Genomic DNA, 15,564 nt, shown 5'->3' with positions numbered 1-15,564 from the left:
GTGGTCAAGAATGGGGAAGGGTCAACATGCAGAACAGGTCAGGCCAGAAATGGACAACTGATAGGTCGGAATCGGCATCCCAGCAGAGCACAGGGGTGAGACAAGGCCCTTGAGGCCTGAGCTCAAGCCACTGTGGGTGAAGAAGTGTCACCACATGCCAGCGTCCAGGGCCAGGTGGCAGGTGGCAGAGGTCAAACCATGGGCTGTTTGGAAAGGCTGGGCAGCAGGATTGGGGATGATCAGGGCAGCTGGCACTGCAGGTTGGCACACGGGGCAGTGGGAAGGGTGCTTTGAGGGTTCAGGAAAGAACACTGAGCGGGTAAATAAATATGACCATGTGGAGAGGAGAGTGTCGTGGGCTCCTCTACATGTTCAGGCCTGGGGGCACGGCCAGCCGCACAGGAGCTGAGGGCTTCGCAGGTGATCGAGGTCACATGGGCTCACCAGGGTGGCCCTGATCCAGGGTGCCCGGGATCCCTACAGAAGAGTGATCAGGATACAGACACGCATAGAGCCGACCCTGTGAGGACCCAAGGAGAGCACAACAGTCCATACACACGCAGAGAGGCCCCAGGAGGACCCCATCTGCCTGCAGCTGGACCTCGGGCCTTGGCCTCCAGGACAGGGACAGTGAGCATCTGTGGCCACGGGGATCTGTTACTTGGGGAAGGGGGACCTCAGGGGCTCCACCTTCACTTTAGTCCAACCCTGGGGCCATTGTGGGTGGGGAGGAGGCTCTGCAGCTGTTTTAGTACCCCACAGTCCCTGCTGGCAGGGGAGGGGTGGGGAGGGCCGGGGAGACTGGGAGAGAGCCTAGGAGGTCCAGGGGCCAGGCTGGGCACACACGCCAACAGGAGCTCAGGGTCAGATCCTCACTGGCCCCCAAGACTTGAGTTCAGGAGGGAAAGGGCAGCACGTTGTAGGCAAGCCAGCCAGCTCCTGCCTGCCATCTCCAGGATGCGGGGCAAGGCAGCGAGAAGTCAGGGCGCCCAGGATGCCCTGGGGGTCCGGGGGGTTGGTCAACCAGCTCGGGCATGAAGCAGGGAAAGTCTGGGTGGGACACGATTCGGGACATGGATGCCCCGGGCTGGAGGCGCTGCAGGAAGGCCAAGCGAAGGTGTCCAGGGCCAGCGGTATGAACGCGCTGGGCTCACACAGGCAGGGGTCGTGGGGGGACGGGATGTCTTTCCCCCACTCCAGCATCCTGCAGACGAATCACCGGGGGCTTCCACAGACATGAGGCGGGTTTGTTGTGGGGCTGCCTGGGGTGGCTCTGTCCCCTTCCTTCCATCACAGCGAGCTGGGTCCTGGAGTCCTGGTGTGAGGAGCACGAGGAAGAGGCTACAGGTGCAGCCTGGGGATGGATGGAGACGGGGAGTCTGAAAGGGAGCTGGGGGCAGACAGGTTGGGGATTGGGGACACCAAGCCATGTCCCTCCTCACCCAGCCTCAGTGAGGCAGGTGTCTCCTTCTCCCATCTGACAGCTGGGGACCAGGTCAGGGAAGGTGAGATCCCAGAGCTGGGGCCCCTGGGGCCAGGTGAGGGCGGGAGCGTCACCACTCAGCATACGTGCCCCTGGGCTGTGGCCACTGTGGGAAGGGGTGACAGGCACTGGGTTCTGACTTGGCAAAGGCAGGCCCAGGTCACTGGGGTGAGAGGATCCTGGAGGGACCTGGCGGGTGGGGTTAGGGGTCAGCAGGGAGGGTGGGCTGGCATGTGTCTGCACCTGCAATTGCCGGAAATCCCCTCCCAAGTGAGGGGTGGGTGCAGGGCCGGGGGCCCTTTCCCAAGGCTGACCTTGAGGGATTCAGAGGTGGAGGGTCCCAGGTGACCACAGGTGGGCACGGTGGGCAAAGCTGTCTGGAGGGTCTTCCTGTGGGCGAGACCCCTTCTCGGGACAAAGGCTCTGCATCCAGGAAGGACATTGCTGGCAGCCAGTGTGGCTGAGGGGGGGCCCCACCACTCATGGTAGCGGGAAGCCAGGGGAGCAGAGGTACATGGCTTGGGCAGTGGACACCCAGACTCCTGTCCCCTCCCCTCTGGTAATGGATGCCCAGGCCCAGACATGCCAGGCCCTGGGGGCCAAGGACTCACAGAAGCCTTCTTGGAGGAGGTGACATCAAGGAGACCTGAGGGTGGGGTGGGGGCAGCCGAGGGACAGCCCAGGGATGCTTCCAGGCCGGGTGCTGAGGCAGCTGGTGTCTGTGAGCCTGGAGACGAGCCACGGGTCCCTCCCCACCTGGCTCCTGTGGGGTGGATGCTCTCTTCTCCAGCTGTATAGTGGGGGAAACTGAGCCCAGCAGCCTGTCAGGAGGAGTCGGGAGGGGGGGGCGGGGAGTCCCCACTGGGGGCAAAGGGAGATCTGGGCCCAGACAGAGCGTGGGCTCAGGGACCACAGAGAGGAGGTCGCAGGGGCGGGGCACGGCGGGCTGGGGAGAGGGTTGGGCTGCGGAGGAGGCGAGGCGGACGTTCGCTCACTCACAGAGGAACTCTGGCCCCAGGGCCCCACTCGGGCTTCCCCTTGGCCTGCGGGGCTGGAGATGAAGGGGGCCGGGAAGCCCCACTGAGTCGTGTCCCCTCTTGGGAAGCCCCTGAGCCGGGCCAGTCCCAGTCCTTCCAGCTCCACGGGGGCACCGCCACTGTCCATCCCCATGTCCTGGGGCAGCCCCCTCACCCCCGCTGCCATACCCCTGTCCCCGCGGGCCAGCCCTGTGGTCCCTGCCTCCGCGCGTGGGCCACGCCCACGTCTCCACATCCCATGTCATCTGTTCTCATGGTTGCTCAAGAATTTCATTGTGTGGAAGGTCAAAGAGAAGTTTCACATTGTAGAAAGTGTTTCAAACTTACAGAAAAGTTTTGAGGATAAGAACAGTACAAAGGAGACCCACACCCTCACCTACCGACTCACCCGCCTGGCTCCTGGGCACCCGAGGACCGCGTGCCTGGCCGGCTTCCTGGAGGCGGTGCGGGGGTGTCCTGCCCGCCGGCGGCGCAATCTTTTTGGCACAAAACTCCGCTTCTGTCGCACCTTCCGCTCTGCATCCTTCTCACCTGCTCCCTCAAATATCATTGCTGAGCTCAGGCCCTCCCCCACAAAGCCCTCTGTGCGGGACGGTGTCAGAGACCAAGGCCTGGACGCTCCTCAGGGCCAGCAGACGCAGAAGGGGCTGTGGGCCCGAACCACCCCACACAGGTGCGCACACACCCACCTGGCTCACCCATGCCCTTCAGCACTATGATTCCAGGGCCACCTGTCGAGGTCCCCCCCCCGCCCCACCTCACTGGTCACAGTCCGGCCAAGGTCCCCCCAGGGTTTTTCTGGGGCTGCGTCTCCACCCTGCATCACCCACAGGGCGAGCCAGGTCTCCTGACCTTTGCCGCCCTCCTCCTCCCTTTGGGGGGTCCTTCCTGGGCAGCCCACCTCCAGCAACAGCGTGATCCTCCCACCCACCTGCCCATCGTCCTGGTCCTCATCATCAGGGCATCAGTACCTGTACCCAGAACCCCATCTGCAACCCAGACCCTGGCACCCCACAAACCCACAGCCGAGAGCCAGCCCCCGCTACCAGGCCCCGGCTCTGAGCCCCCCTCCCTGGAGAACAGCCTGGGCCTGGGCCTGGGCGTCCCATCTGCCCCATCCATCCACCAAGTGAGGGAACTCGGCCTCTTAGATGTCTCCCCATCCACCACTACCCTCCCTCCCTCCCAGGAGGTGGCCCTGGTTCCTAAGCCCCCTCCCACCTCCAGCCTCACTTCACACTGCCTGTTCCCCACCCCATGGGATCTTTCTAGAATGCAGAGCCCTCACTGAGGGCCAGGTGCTGGGCCACGTGCTCGCTCGGCAGAAATCCCCGCCACTCAGGGCAGCAGGAAGCCCCGTTGCCCGAGGCTGTGCATCTGCAGGCCCTTCTGCCTGGGGCACCAGGGCGGCCGTGCTGATGCTTGGTGGTCTGGTCCCCCACCGCCTCACTAGCTCAATCCCGTCTTCATTAGAGAGTAACAGACACCCACAGATCCCCTTCCCATCCAAACCCACATGGACCACCTGGCCCTGCTCAGACACCCACGCTGGAGGGTCTCTACCTGGAATTTTATGTTTGACGTTTCCTTGACTCAAAAAAAAAAAATCATTTCTCCATGCAATGAGTCTTCCCAAACACAGTGAGCTGAGTCTTGTGGGAGCCAGGGCCCCAGGGTCCCTGCCTCCCTCTCCCGGTGAGCACGGCCCCTGGACGGCTGCCCGGGTCACTTTGTCAGGTCTGTGATGGGGCACCACCTCGATCACTCTATCCAGCCACAAAAACCTGTTCCTTAAATTCCCACTGTTGGCCCCGCACCAGATGCACCCCAGCCCGGAACATCCCTGGGTTCTCTCTACCCTGCCTCTGGGAGCAGGGGCCCAGGGATGGGCTAGGCTGGACCCCAAGCTTCAGGGTCTCCGAGGAGACCCTTCCTCCTCCTGAAAGGATGGACCTAGGTCCCTGAGCTGCAGGGGGCCTGGGAGCAGATGGGCAAGGTTGCAGGGCAGGCTGATGTGGTCTTCGAGGCGACCGACGGCCCAGAGCAACTACCCTTCCCATGTCCGGCCACTGGCATGTCCCTGGGCGAGGGTAGGGCAGGCAGCCTGGCCTCCCTGAGCGCCCCTCCAAAGATGGGAGTGGAGGAACCCTGGCAGGTCACCATGTCATTCCCGTGGCCTTGCTGCAGCAATCCTCATCAGGGCCTGTCAGGGACATCGTCCCTTGACGTGTGAGGCGGACCAAGGCCTTGGGGAGGAGTGGAAGCCAATGCAAACCCCCCACCCATGGGCCTGCTGGGGGGTCATGTTGGCCTGTCACCTATTGCCAGGAGGGAGCTTGGACCCCACCTATTGCCAGGAGGGAATGTGGACCCCAGCTCAGAGCGTGTCATTGCTCCGTGGTCACAAGCCACCCTGGGAGAGCTGCCTGACCTGGGACTGCACCCCCTGTGGGAGGAATGGGAGCTGCTCACAGTGCATGGCGGGGTCATGCCTGCCCTGGCCCCTGGCCTGGAATCATGTCAGATGGACAGGGTCTCTGGACCTGGCAGACCCCCTTAGGATGATCATGCAATGTACAGATGATCTCCTCTCCAGAACTCTCACTTCGATGGGACGCAGGCCATCTGCATCCAGGCCCACCAGGTTGGGTGTGGTCAGGGCAAGCATTGGGGGACACCCGGGGAGCTGAGCACTCAGCTCAGACCATACTGCATGGCCCCAGGTGCAGGCTGGTGGATTCCAGTCCTGCGAGTGCCCCGCCCCCAGCATGGCCTGCAGCCTCCCCGCTGCCCTTACCCCAGGCTGTCCCCAGCACGCTGCTGTTTGCTGGGTGCCTGGAGGCCATCTGTGGGCCGTGAGGCTGGGCAGGACCAGACCAGACCAGTCACAGGGATTGGAATCCTTTATTAACCACTGAGACGAGCCCTGCCCTCCCTCCCTCTGCGGGGGGAGTGCCGCACCGAGCAAGAGGGTGGCAAGTAGCCTAGGACTCAGTCTCGAACATCTTCTTCCTGCCCTCCATGCCAGACTTCTCCTCAATGTTCTTCCGCCAGTCACCCACGTCACGCAGGTCCCGCTCCTGGGGACAGGTGCGATAGGGCTTAGGAAGGCACTGCAGGCCGCCCTTGGCCTCAGTTTCCCCCTCCCGGGGCCCAGAGCCCAGCCGTGGTGGGGGTCTGACCAGTGGGCTGGGGAGGCGCCGCGTACCTTCTCGGTGTCCTCCTTCTTGACCTGCTTCAGGTTGGCCCTCAGGTCCATGCACACCTTGTGCTTGGAGCCCAGCAGCGCCTTGAGCATCGCGTCGGCAGACATGCGCACCCTCCTCAACGGGGGCCTCTTGAACTTGCCTCTCAGGTCGAACAGCTTCTGGTTCATGTCCTCCAGCTGCGGGGCAGAGGTTAGGGCTGGGTGGGTGGCAGTGGCAGCAGGGCCCCCTGCTGGTCCGGAGAGCCCCTCACCCGTCCACGCCCACCCCATGCCTGCTTACCTCCTTGGTGCTCTTCTGAACCCTCACTTCCATGTCATACTTCTCCTCCTCGGCTGCGTCGATCTTGGCGTGCAGCTGTTTGCAGAGCTCCTGGGGGTGGGGGCAGCAGGTGGGGTGGGGCAGCTGTCCACCTGACCTCCACCTACCCTACCGGCCCTCTTGACCAAAGGGGAAACTGAGGCAGCAGGCCAGAGCACCGCTCGGGGAGGGTACCTGCACTTCGGACATGGAGCCGGGCAGGTGCAGAGGCGGGCAGTGCTCAGACAGGTAGTTCTGCTTCTCAGACTCACGGCGACTCTCTTCTTTCTCCAGCTCCTGGGCGGCAATCTGGAGCATGACACTCTAGAGGGGCAGGGAGCGGCGGGGGGGCAGGCGGTGAGGGACTGTGGTGGCCCAGTCCCACTGGCACCCTGGGATGGCCCTCTCCAGGGAGCACCTACCTTCAGGTGCTGTCTCCGGGCCGTGATGGCCCTGTTGCGTTTCTGCAGGGGAGAGGGCAGGAAGCAGAGTCAGAGCTAGTTGGGGTCCCTCGCACCCCCACATCCCTCCACACTTGCTCCACCAGGCCTGTGGACCCTGCCTGGAGACAACTGAACCGGGGGGTCCCAAGGTCCTGCTGGGGGACCAGGCCCAGGACACTTGTGACCAGGAGGTGGGTGAGGCTCAAAGGCTCAGGGGGGTGGAAAAGGGACGGTACCTCAGGGGCAGGGGGAGGGGCAGGGGATCCCTGCAGGGCCCAGGAGGTGGGGGGCAGCCTCGGAAAGAAGAAGCGATTCTGGTGACCTGGCCCCAGCCCCACATCCCCTGCCCTGTGAGACATGGGTAGCCACTTCCTGTTTCATTGAGTCTGGGTGGCTGGGTGGGGCACTCTCACGGGGGAGGGCTGGGCAGCTGCCCCTGTGCTCTAACCTCTAACCTATCCCAAGTCAGGGGGGTCCCATCCCCTCTGTGTTTCATGCCCCCCCAGCAAGTACTCACCTCCTCACTGTCCCGGGGAGGCAGGGGGGGTAAGGGGAGAAAAGAGACAGGTTAGGGACATAGATGGGACAGTATGATGAGGGAGTGGGGGGTGGTCAGAGCCAGCCGGGGAACTGCAGAGACCCCTGCCTGGTGGGGAGGGTGGGGACAGCAGGGGCCCCCCAGCTTTGGGCTGCACTTACTCCCCCATCCTGAAGTCCTGGGCTTAGAGCCTGTGGGAGAGAAAAGGCATGGGTGTGAGGGCCACGGCCCATCCTGCCCTGGACGCTGGTTATCCAGGTGGGGGCCACCCTGGCCCCAGCCCTCTGCCTATTGCTCTGCCCCCAGCTCTGACCTCCTTGGAGGCACTGTCTTGGGATTCCCAGGGTAAGAAGAGGAGAAAGTGTTCCTAAAATGTCCCAGGCAGGGCCCGGGTTGTTGCAGCTGTCCCGGGGGGGCAGGACGGGCCAGCACAGGTGGCCACGAGAGCCTTCCCACTATTTTTAGCTCTGCTCCTTCGGCTTTGGGCCCAAGTGCATGCAAGAAAGTGCTCCCCGTTTTGGCCTGGGGTCCCTCGACCCATCAGATCTCCTCCCTGTGTCCCACCCAGAAGGGAGGACTGGTGATCTGGAGGCTGTCCACAATCCCTGGCCACCCCCCACCCCAGCCACCTCCCAATGCATCGCCATCTGGCTCCAGGCTCCATGGAAGCCACCCCCCCGGAGAGGGCTGCTAGAGGCGGCCCCCAACCCCCAGGACCCCACCCTGGGTCGTCCTGGGAGCTAGCTCAAGGAGTGCCTGTCCTCGGCCTGGGCTGGCCGGGCTGGCCTCACCTAGTGTCTGGGCAGCAGGGCCGGGAGCGAGGTCAGGCCGGCAGCGGCAAGTTGGGCTGGTGGGCCCAGGGGGAGGGGTATAAATGGCCTCCCCAGGCTGGGCCCCTGCTCAGAAAGGGCATGGAGCCCTCCTCAGACCAATGGGGGCACAGGGGCCTCCCCACCTGCCCAGGCCGCCCGGCCCGGCCCAGCCGCGTGCTGTCGTCCCGTCCAAGAAGTCTTGGTGGGGGGGGGGGGGTGCCGAGGCTGGGCTGCTCTATTTAGAGCTCAGTGACATGTTCGAGAAGCCTCCCTTGTTCTTGCAAGGAGCCCAGGGTCAGCTGTACATGGCCTTGCTGGGCCACTGCAGGGCAAAAGCTCGAGGTCGGCTGAGAGGTCACTCAGGTCCTGAGCCCGGGGCCACTCCTCAGTTTTCCCTCTGCTTCCAGGGGGCGGGGTGGGGGGGGGGTGTGCTGGGAGCAGCCCCCCGCAGCTCACTGCTGCCTCTTAGCCGGGCCAGGTGCCCCAGACATGAGCCGGCCACGTCCTGTCCTTTCTCCAAGCCAGCCCCAGCTCCGGGGCAAGGCTTGAACCCCCAAACATGGCCCATGGCGGTGGCCAGGGCCTCCGAGTGGGGGCAGCCCTCCCCCGGCTGAGATCCGGTCCTCCTGGGAGCAGGAGGGAGGGTGCCTGGACGTGCAACCGGCCGGAACACCCTGCCCTGGGGTGGTTCCTGGCTCACTCGGAACCCGTCCTTCAACCCGGGGATGGCGGCACCACCCGCCTGGGAACCTCTCCCTGACCCGAGGGGCCTGGGGCCTGCCTGGCTGCCCGGGCAGGCCCGGCGCTGCTGCCCTTCTCACCCCGGCCCGGGCCTGCGCCCCCAGCCCGGGGCCCCCACCCAGCAGAGACATCCGGACAACCATGACTTGGCATCCTCTGAGCTGGGGGTGCGTGGCCCCAGCCCTGCCGGCCTCACGGGCCGTGGGGAGGGTCAGGGGGAGCTAAAGCCGTCCAGATGTGTGGGGATTAGAGCTGCATTCCTGGCCAGGGCTGAGCCCCCAAGGCCCGAGGTGACTTCTGAAGACGTCTACTGCCCCCTGCCGTCCGCAAGAGGAGGCCTCACAGCAGCCCGCAGCTGCTGGAAGGTTTGGGGCCCTGTGGGGGCTGCAGCGGCCCCTTGGGTTGGGGTCCTTTCCCTGTACTGTCACCACCCCCAGGATACCTCCTGATTATCCCCTGGGTCCCCGCGGGGCCGGCTGCAGCCTGCCACCCAGCACGCCGTCCCTGACCCTGCAGCCCCACAGACAAAGAGGGCTCACCACCTCTTCACACCCTCCGGTTGGTGGGGCTTGAGGGGACTCCTTCACTCCACCAAGGGGTCAGAGGATCTGTGGCTGAGGCTGGAGACAGTCCTCCCCCCACAGCAATGATGACCCTCCTGCATGTCCCTAAGGGCTCCGGAAACACAGGCAGCCACAGCAAGAGCAAGCATTTATTACAGCGGAGTTGCCCCCCGGGGCAGCCTGGACAGTACCCACACTTCAGCCCAGGGGTGCGTTCAGGAGCCGGGCATGGGCAGGCGTAGGCGGGATTTCAGGGCCAGGGCTCGGTCCACCTCCCCGGCGAGCTGCAGGTGGTGCCACTGGGCAACAGGCCGCCGGGCATGGGCCAGCATGTCTGCCCAGTGCTGCAGGGGCTGCCCAGAGGCACGGGCGCCGAGCAGGACCTTGCCCACACACTCAGCCCGAAACTGTGGGCCCCGGGCCCAGACAGCCAGCACCAGATCCACGCTCTAGGCCGGGGCAGGACAGGGGGCATGCAGGAAGAGAGAGACAGCTGTCAGTTTGGCCCCAAGGGAGGGGGTGTCCCACCCACCCCTTCCTCCAGGCAGCCCACCTGGATCTGGCTAAAGGGCACCAGGAAGGAGAAAGCCTCGTTGAAGTAAGGGGAGGCTGTGCCCTTCCTAACCGATGTCCTTCTCTTCTTCCACTTTCTCTGGTTCAGCATGAGCTGGACCTTCACGTAGGGGACTGGGCAGGTGAAAGGGATCAGAGGTGTCCCCGGTGTGAGGGCCGAGCTCAGGGCCCCCTCTTCATGCGGGTGTGGGGGCAGGTATGGCTCTCACCTGCCAGGCCTGGGCTCAGGCCTCGGGCCTCCAGCACGACCACGGTCAGCCGGCCTGAGCTGGGCATGTACTGGAGCGAGAAGCACAGCACCCCCCACGCCTCAGGCTGCAGGTGGTAGGGGGTTCTCAGGGTGAGGGGGGACAGTGCTCAGAGTGCAGGTGGTGAAAAGGGGTGCAGGCAGTGATAGGGATGCTCAGGGTGCAGGTGATGAGGAGGGGCTCAGGCTGCGGGAGGTGAGGGGGGCTCAGGGTACAGAAGGGGAGGGGACTTGGGGTACAGACAGTAGTGGGGGGCTCTGGGTGCAGGAGGTGAGGGGGGCTCAGTCTCCCCTGAGACACACAGGCCAGGACCAGGCCAGCCAGAGCCGGGCAGTCAGTGGCCTCACCTCCACAGTGCCCGGTGGGCCCAGCTGGTACCAGTGCTCCAGAACGTGGTGCAGGTCCATGGTGCCCAGTGGCAGGCTGAGCTCGCCCAGCGGCTCGTGGGTAGAAAACCGCTTAAAGCTCAGCACCTGCACCTGCAGGGTGGTCTGGGACAGCTCTTCCTGTGGCACCTGCGGGCAGGCTGTGAGCTGGACACCCTGTCCCCTCCACGGACCCTGGCCCAGGCTTCCCCCCCTCCGGCCCTCCCAGCCCAGACGCACGTGGAAGCAGCAGGTCTCCTGGAACATGGGGCAGAGCGTACCGTGGTGCACCTTTGTCTCGTGCCTGTGTCCTGCCTGGGTAGAGAGGCTGACGCGAGTGTACGGATCCGCCGTGCTGCCAGAGCCCCAGGCCCTCAGGTCTGTGGCCTGCTTGAGGCCCACTCTGACCTGGGAGCCAGAAGTGGCTCAGCCAGGGGCCCTCCTCAGTCAGCCCCGCATCCAGTGCCTGCCCGGCACCCAACACCCCTCCGGACACCAGCAGACCCTCTGGGCCAGTCAAGGGGGCCCCACACCTCCTGGCTTCCGAAGTCATACTCTAGGGAGAGCTGCAGGCACCCCCAGTGCTGGGGGCCCCCCTCCAAACTGTCCACATCCGGCTGCACCTGGAGTGTCGGTAGGGAAACATGCCCCATGCTGATGGGAGGCCCGGGCAGCAGTGCCATGTCCCCAGCTGGGCCACACAGAGACTCACATTCCCAGCTCAGGGCCTCCAGGATCTCCCCAGATCCATCTCTTGCACCACTGCCTTTCTCAAGAGCCTCCTGTAGCTTCCCATGGCCCGTGGACTGACCCCTGGGGCTGGCACTCAGGGCCTCCAAGCCTTGGTCCCACCTGCCTCCCTCTTACCTTTGCCCACCACTTCCCGGCCAGGAGGTCCCTCCCTGCCTCTGCTCCTGGTCAGACCAGACCATGGCTGGGGGCTGAGCTCGCCCCCCCCCCCCCGACCGTCCTGGGCCAACCTGAGCCCCCGAGGCTGGTTTCTGAGCTGCCTTCTGGGACTGCTGAGCCCGGAGCTTGGCACTGGGGAGCGCCGGTGCCCAACTCCTCACCAGGTGGGCGCTGGTGGTGGTGCCTTGGGGACTGCTCAGGCCCATGGCCTCTCTGTCCCTGGGCTTCTTCCTGTGACCATGGTGACGCCGGCGGCAGCAGCAGCAAATGACACAAAGGAGGCAGGAAACCGTGAGGACACCAGCAGCCACAGCAAGAGCAATGAGCGCCCAGCGGGGCCCTGGGGGTGGGCGTAGAGATGGAGCCAAGATGCCTCTGTGGGCAGCAGCTGCCCCACTGGGCCCGCCGTCCCCACACCCCTCCCAGGGGGTCCCACAACTCACAGTGGAGCCCAGAGATGAGGTCCAAAATGAGCCCAGTTACAGCTGAGGTGCCCTCCGGGGCCGGGGTACTGTGGGGACCTGGGGGGCGCCCCATCTCCCCTCCCTGCTGGCTGGGAACAGACAGCCAAGGTGGCCAGCTCACCTCTGGGGATGGCCCCTCGGTCCCCGGCCCACTGCCCCATCTGCCCAGCGACAGCAGGCCCGGGGTCTGCCCGGGCAGGGAGGCAGTGCGGGGTGGCCAGGGGCAAGGTCTCTGAGCGGAGCCAAGGGGAGGGAGGCGCTGGGCTCTGGCCAAAGTCCCGGCTTGGCTGCCACAGGCCCAGCCTCCTGGCCACCTCCCCAGCCCCCGGCCCCCAGCCCCAGCCAAGCAGGCCAGGCCTTCTCATTAGGGAGCCTCCTCCTCCAGGAAGCCCCCTCCTTCCGGGCCTCTCCCCCAGGCCCTAGGCCCTGCCTGGGGGCTGTCACCAAGGGCCCCGACTCGTCCCGGGCCCTGACCTCAGGCCCGCCATGGTTTGTCGGTCACACGGGTGGAGCCACACAGGTGGAGCCTGTTCACACATGGCAGCCCCTGGCCCGGGAATGACAGGGGAGCGTGGAGATGGGGGTTCTGAGGGGCCAGGGGCTCTGCTGGGGTCATAGGGGCACGTAGGGGGAGGAGTGGGGGTGGGCTGCTGGGGAGAGCTTGTCCAAGCAAGCCTGGGCTGAAGATGCTTCCCCGGCACGGGCGCCGCGCCAGCAGCGCCTGGGGAGCAGGGTGAGGTGGGGGCAGGTGGGGACAGGGTGAAGTTGGGAGAGGCCAGAACATTCCTTGCAAACTGACTCAGCAGCCAGCTGCCCAGACCTGCCCACCTGCCGACCTGCCACCCTTCTTGCTGGTGGGAAGGAGGGCGGGCCTGGTGCAGCCTACCTGCCTGGGGCCCGGGACGGGAGCACACCTGGCCAGGCTGGCTGCTCCCACCCACAGCAGGGACTTGGGATTCTGAGCAGGGGGCCGGATGCCACAGTGGGGGTGTGCTGGGACCCCAGACCCACAGGAACAGGACCCCCCCCACCCCCAAGGCTCAGCTCCTCCTGGCCTCCCCTTCTCTGGAGAGCCAAGGTCACAGTTCCTCCTACTGGGGGCTCCTCCTCTTCATCCACAAGAGCCTGCTACCCCTCGACCCAGGGGCCTGGGGCAGGCCACTCCCTCCAGGAATAACGGGATATTGGGTCTGCCCCCCACATGGGGAGAGAAAGGCTGGGCCAACAGCAGTTCGTTGGAGGAGCTTTAGCTCAGAGAATGCCCAGGAGTCCTGCTCCCAGGCCGGGCTCTATCACCCCTCAGAGGGCTGTGTGCACATCCTCCCTGTGGGGTCTTTGGCCCGAAGGTGACAGCCAGGAGAGGAGCAGGGGGCCAGGGAGCCACAGCCCCAGGAAGAGATGTCAAGGCCCCGCATGCAGGAGGAAAGCGCCCTCAGAGACAAGGCCCAGGCCTGGTGTAATGTCCACCGTCGCTGTCTTGAAATTCGAACCATTTTAAACAAAAGACTGCACGTTTTCTGCGCGGGCTCTGCAAACGATGGAGCCCATGCTGCTTGGGTTTCCTTTGGGTGAGCCCCTGCCCGGTGCAGGTGTTCAGGGACACCCACAGGCCGCCGCCTCTATGCCCCCATCCTCAGAAGGACACTCAGGTCTGCTCAGCATCCTGTGGTGGCAGGTGGAGGGCCCCGGGGGACAGCGGGTGGCCGGGGGGTGGGGGGGGAGGAGGCTCATGGAAGTCCTGCAGGTCCCTGCAGCAGGACGCTGGAGGCCAGATTCAGAGCCCCCAGCTCCCACGTGGAAGTTACAAGCAACCATGACTTTCTGAAACGTCAGAGCCCGTGTGTGTTCTGGAATTAAAATAGCTTCACTGGAGACTTTTACAGTTGAGAATACCAGGTACGACGTCAGCACAGAATCTGTGTGTGTGCGTGCATGCGTGTGCATACCTGTCCATACTGTGGATGGGCATGCGTATGTGCACAGGCAAGGGTGCCTGTGCCTGTGTGTGCCTCTCCCCTGCCCCTGGGTGGCAGCCTGGGCAGGCACTGACTCACGGAGATTTGGTGCTGCAGGCCTGCCGGGATTCCTGGGCCATCCCAGTGAAGGGGGACCCCAGGACATGCCTGAGAGCAGGCCCCGAGGGCCCCAGGATGCTGAGAGTGCTGCCCACAAGCGCCGCGGGAACCCAAAGCCTGGGGACGAGGCACAGGGTCCCTCAGGACCGCCAGGTCCCCATGGTGGTGAAGGTTCAGGTAGACATGCTGCCACCAGGTGGCGCCCATGGCTCCGCTGGGCCCAGGCCGCAGGTGGCTCCCCAGATCGCTCCAGGAATGGGGAACCAGCAGGCAGATAGCCCCGGGGCGGCTCTGGGGGGGGGGCTCTGTGCCCACTGCCCGGTCTCCTGCAGCAGTGGCTGAGCGGCTCTCCCGGTCTGCGGCTGCCTGGGGCGGTGGGGGGGAGGGGGTGGGGGGCAGGAACCATCCTGCCTACAGCTTTCCGGGGCCACCTCAGCTCCAATTTCTGTGGCCCCGCGGGGACATCCCTCTAGCACCAAGGATCTTTGTCCCAGGAAAGGGAGCCGGCGTCCCTCATCAGGGGACTCCCTGCCCCAGACACCTGCCGCAGGGCGCTCCCTCCTGCCACTGTGCAGATGCAGCCATGTGGCTCCTGCGGGGCAGCGCGGCCTCCCAGCCACCTCCCTGCACTGACCCCTCTGGTCTCGCTGTAAGGGTCCCTCCCTCCCATCCCCATCCTACTCACCCTTCAAGGCCTCCGTGAGCCCACCTCCTCCAGGAAGCCCTCCAGGTCATTCCTTGCCCTCCAACCCAACCTACTTAGTGGTTTGTGCTAGACTCCCCCCACCCCGGCCTCTCCCACTCAGGAACCCCGGTTCTCCCAGGCAGAGGGGCTCCACGTCAGCCAGGGGCCTGGCACCCTTGAAAGCCAAGCCAACCGCCCCCTTTCATCTTCTGTCTAACTAGACTCAGTTGTACTATGGGAGTGGGTTTCTGTGGGTCCTTCTCCCGGAGAAGAGCAGAGCTCCCCCAGGGGTTGGGGTGGGAGCCCCCCAGGTGTAGCACACTCTCACCTGCCACCTGCACTTCCTGCAGCCAGCCGGGCCTCCAGGCCTTTCTGTCTACCCCGGGCACGCAAGGGCTGCACTTGGAGCAGCAGCCAGGCCTCCAGTGAATGAGAGAGTCTTGAATGGGGGGCGGGGGTGAGAGGCAGGGCTTCGGGGAGCCCCACCTCAGCGCCAGAGCTGCTGGCCCTCAGGAACCAGGGAAGTCCCGTGGGAGGAGGGTCCCTTCTGAGACCCGGACACAGGCGTCCAGGCTCCGGGACCTCCAGGGCCACCTCCAGGGACCCTGGGGTCCCTTCGGTCATCCCAGAGGCCTCATGAGAGGGAGTTATGGCCTATTTGGGCAGGACACTGGGAGGGGTGGCAGGAGGAAGTTCAGGCTGGACTTGCATTGAAAAGGTTCTACACCCCAAGGGGCGTGCACTGAGTCACCAGGACTGGGTTTGGAGGAGCATAGCTTTCCAGTGCTGCTGGAACCAAGCATACGGACGGGACGTGGCCGGACAGGACGTGGGCTGTGTGTGCTGGGCAAGGCCGGCCGGGCGGTGCATCACCAGGCGACTATCTGAGCCTGCCTGGCTCCGCCAGTGCACAGGCTTCTGGAACCCAGAGAACCTTCTGGAGGTCACTCCATCCCTGTCTCTGCCTCTGGCCGGCTGGCCCCATCCCCAGAGGTCTCGGTTCCTGTTGGGCCAGCAGGCCTGGAGACCTTGCCCACCTCCCCCTGCGCCTCTTGCTTTGGAGGACCCAGCCAGGCCCGTGATCTCAGCCTCTGCTGACTCTGGCCGGTTCGTCAGGTCTGG

At 65.0% G+C, this 15,564-nt stretch overlaps 2 protein-coding genes across 3 annotated transcripts; both read right to left on the bottom strand.

Moving 5' to 3' along the window:
- Positions 1 to 5,405: 5,405 nt before the first annotated feature.
- Positions 5,406 to 6,517, bottom strand: TNNI2 (troponin I2, fast skeletal type; the record flags this gene model as incomplete). The annotated part of the gene is made up of 5 exons (XM_055313850.1): positions 5,406 to 5,600; positions 5,729 to 5,905; positions 6,009 to 6,098; positions 6,222 to 6,350; positions 6,449 to 6,517. Coding segments are annotated over 5 exons (561 nt in total), but the record flags the coding sequence as incomplete, so codon positions are not given.
- A 2,741-nt stretch (positions 6,518 to 9,258) lies between these two features.
- SYT8 (synaptotagmin 8) lies at positions 9,259 to 15,143 on the bottom strand. 2 transcript variants are annotated; one of them, XM_055308604.1, is made up of 9 exons: positions 14,771 to 15,143; positions 11,662 to 11,771; positions 11,380 to 11,558; positions 10,843 to 10,932; positions 10,550 to 10,717; positions 10,292 to 10,459; positions 9,906 to 10,011; positions 9,677 to 9,810; positions 9,259 to 9,572 (listed from the first exon to the last, which is right to left on the bottom strand). In XM_055308604.1, exons 1-9 carry the CDS (start codon positions 15,064 to 15,066, stop codon positions 9,339 to 9,341), a joined length of 1,485 nt encoding a protein of 494 aa, XP_055164579.1. In that variant the 5' UTR covers positions 15,067 to 15,143; the 3' UTR covers positions 9,259 to 9,338. The 2 variants fall into 2 exon arrangements, with proteins under 2 accessions (XP_055164579.1, XP_055164580.1); XM_055308605.1 differs by lacking the exon at positions 10,843 to 10,932.
- Between the last annotated feature and the right edge of the window lie 421 nt (positions 15,144 to 15,564).

The sequence above is a fragment of the Nyctereutes procyonoides genome, unplaced genomic scaffold (assembly GCF_905146905.1).
Source record: "Nyctereutes procyonoides isolate TBG_1078 unplaced genomic scaffold, NYPRO_anot_genome, whole genome shotgun sequence".
In the NCBI taxonomy this organism is placed as follows: Eukaryota; Metazoa; Chordata; class Mammalia; order Carnivora; family Canidae; genus Nyctereutes; species Nyctereutes procyonoides.
Note: the sequence above shows the minus strand (reverse complement) of the source record. Positions and strands in the feature narration are given on the sequence as shown.

Excerpts from the sequence above, each read along its gene's own strand:
- SYT8 (XM_055308604.1), bottom strand. The coding sequence starts at position 15,066 with ATGACCGAAGGGACCCCAGGGTCCCTGGAGGTGGCCCTGGAGGTCCCG. Across the intron at positions 11,559-11,661 it reads CCTCATCTCTGGGCTCCACT|GGCCCCGCTGGGCGCTCATT; the intron begins GTGAGTTGTGGG and ends GCCCACCCCCAG. Across the intron at positions 10,012-10,291 it reads GCCCACCGGGCACTGTGGAG|CCTGAGGCGTGGGGGGTGCT; the intron begins GTGAGGCCACTG and ends TACCACCTGCAG.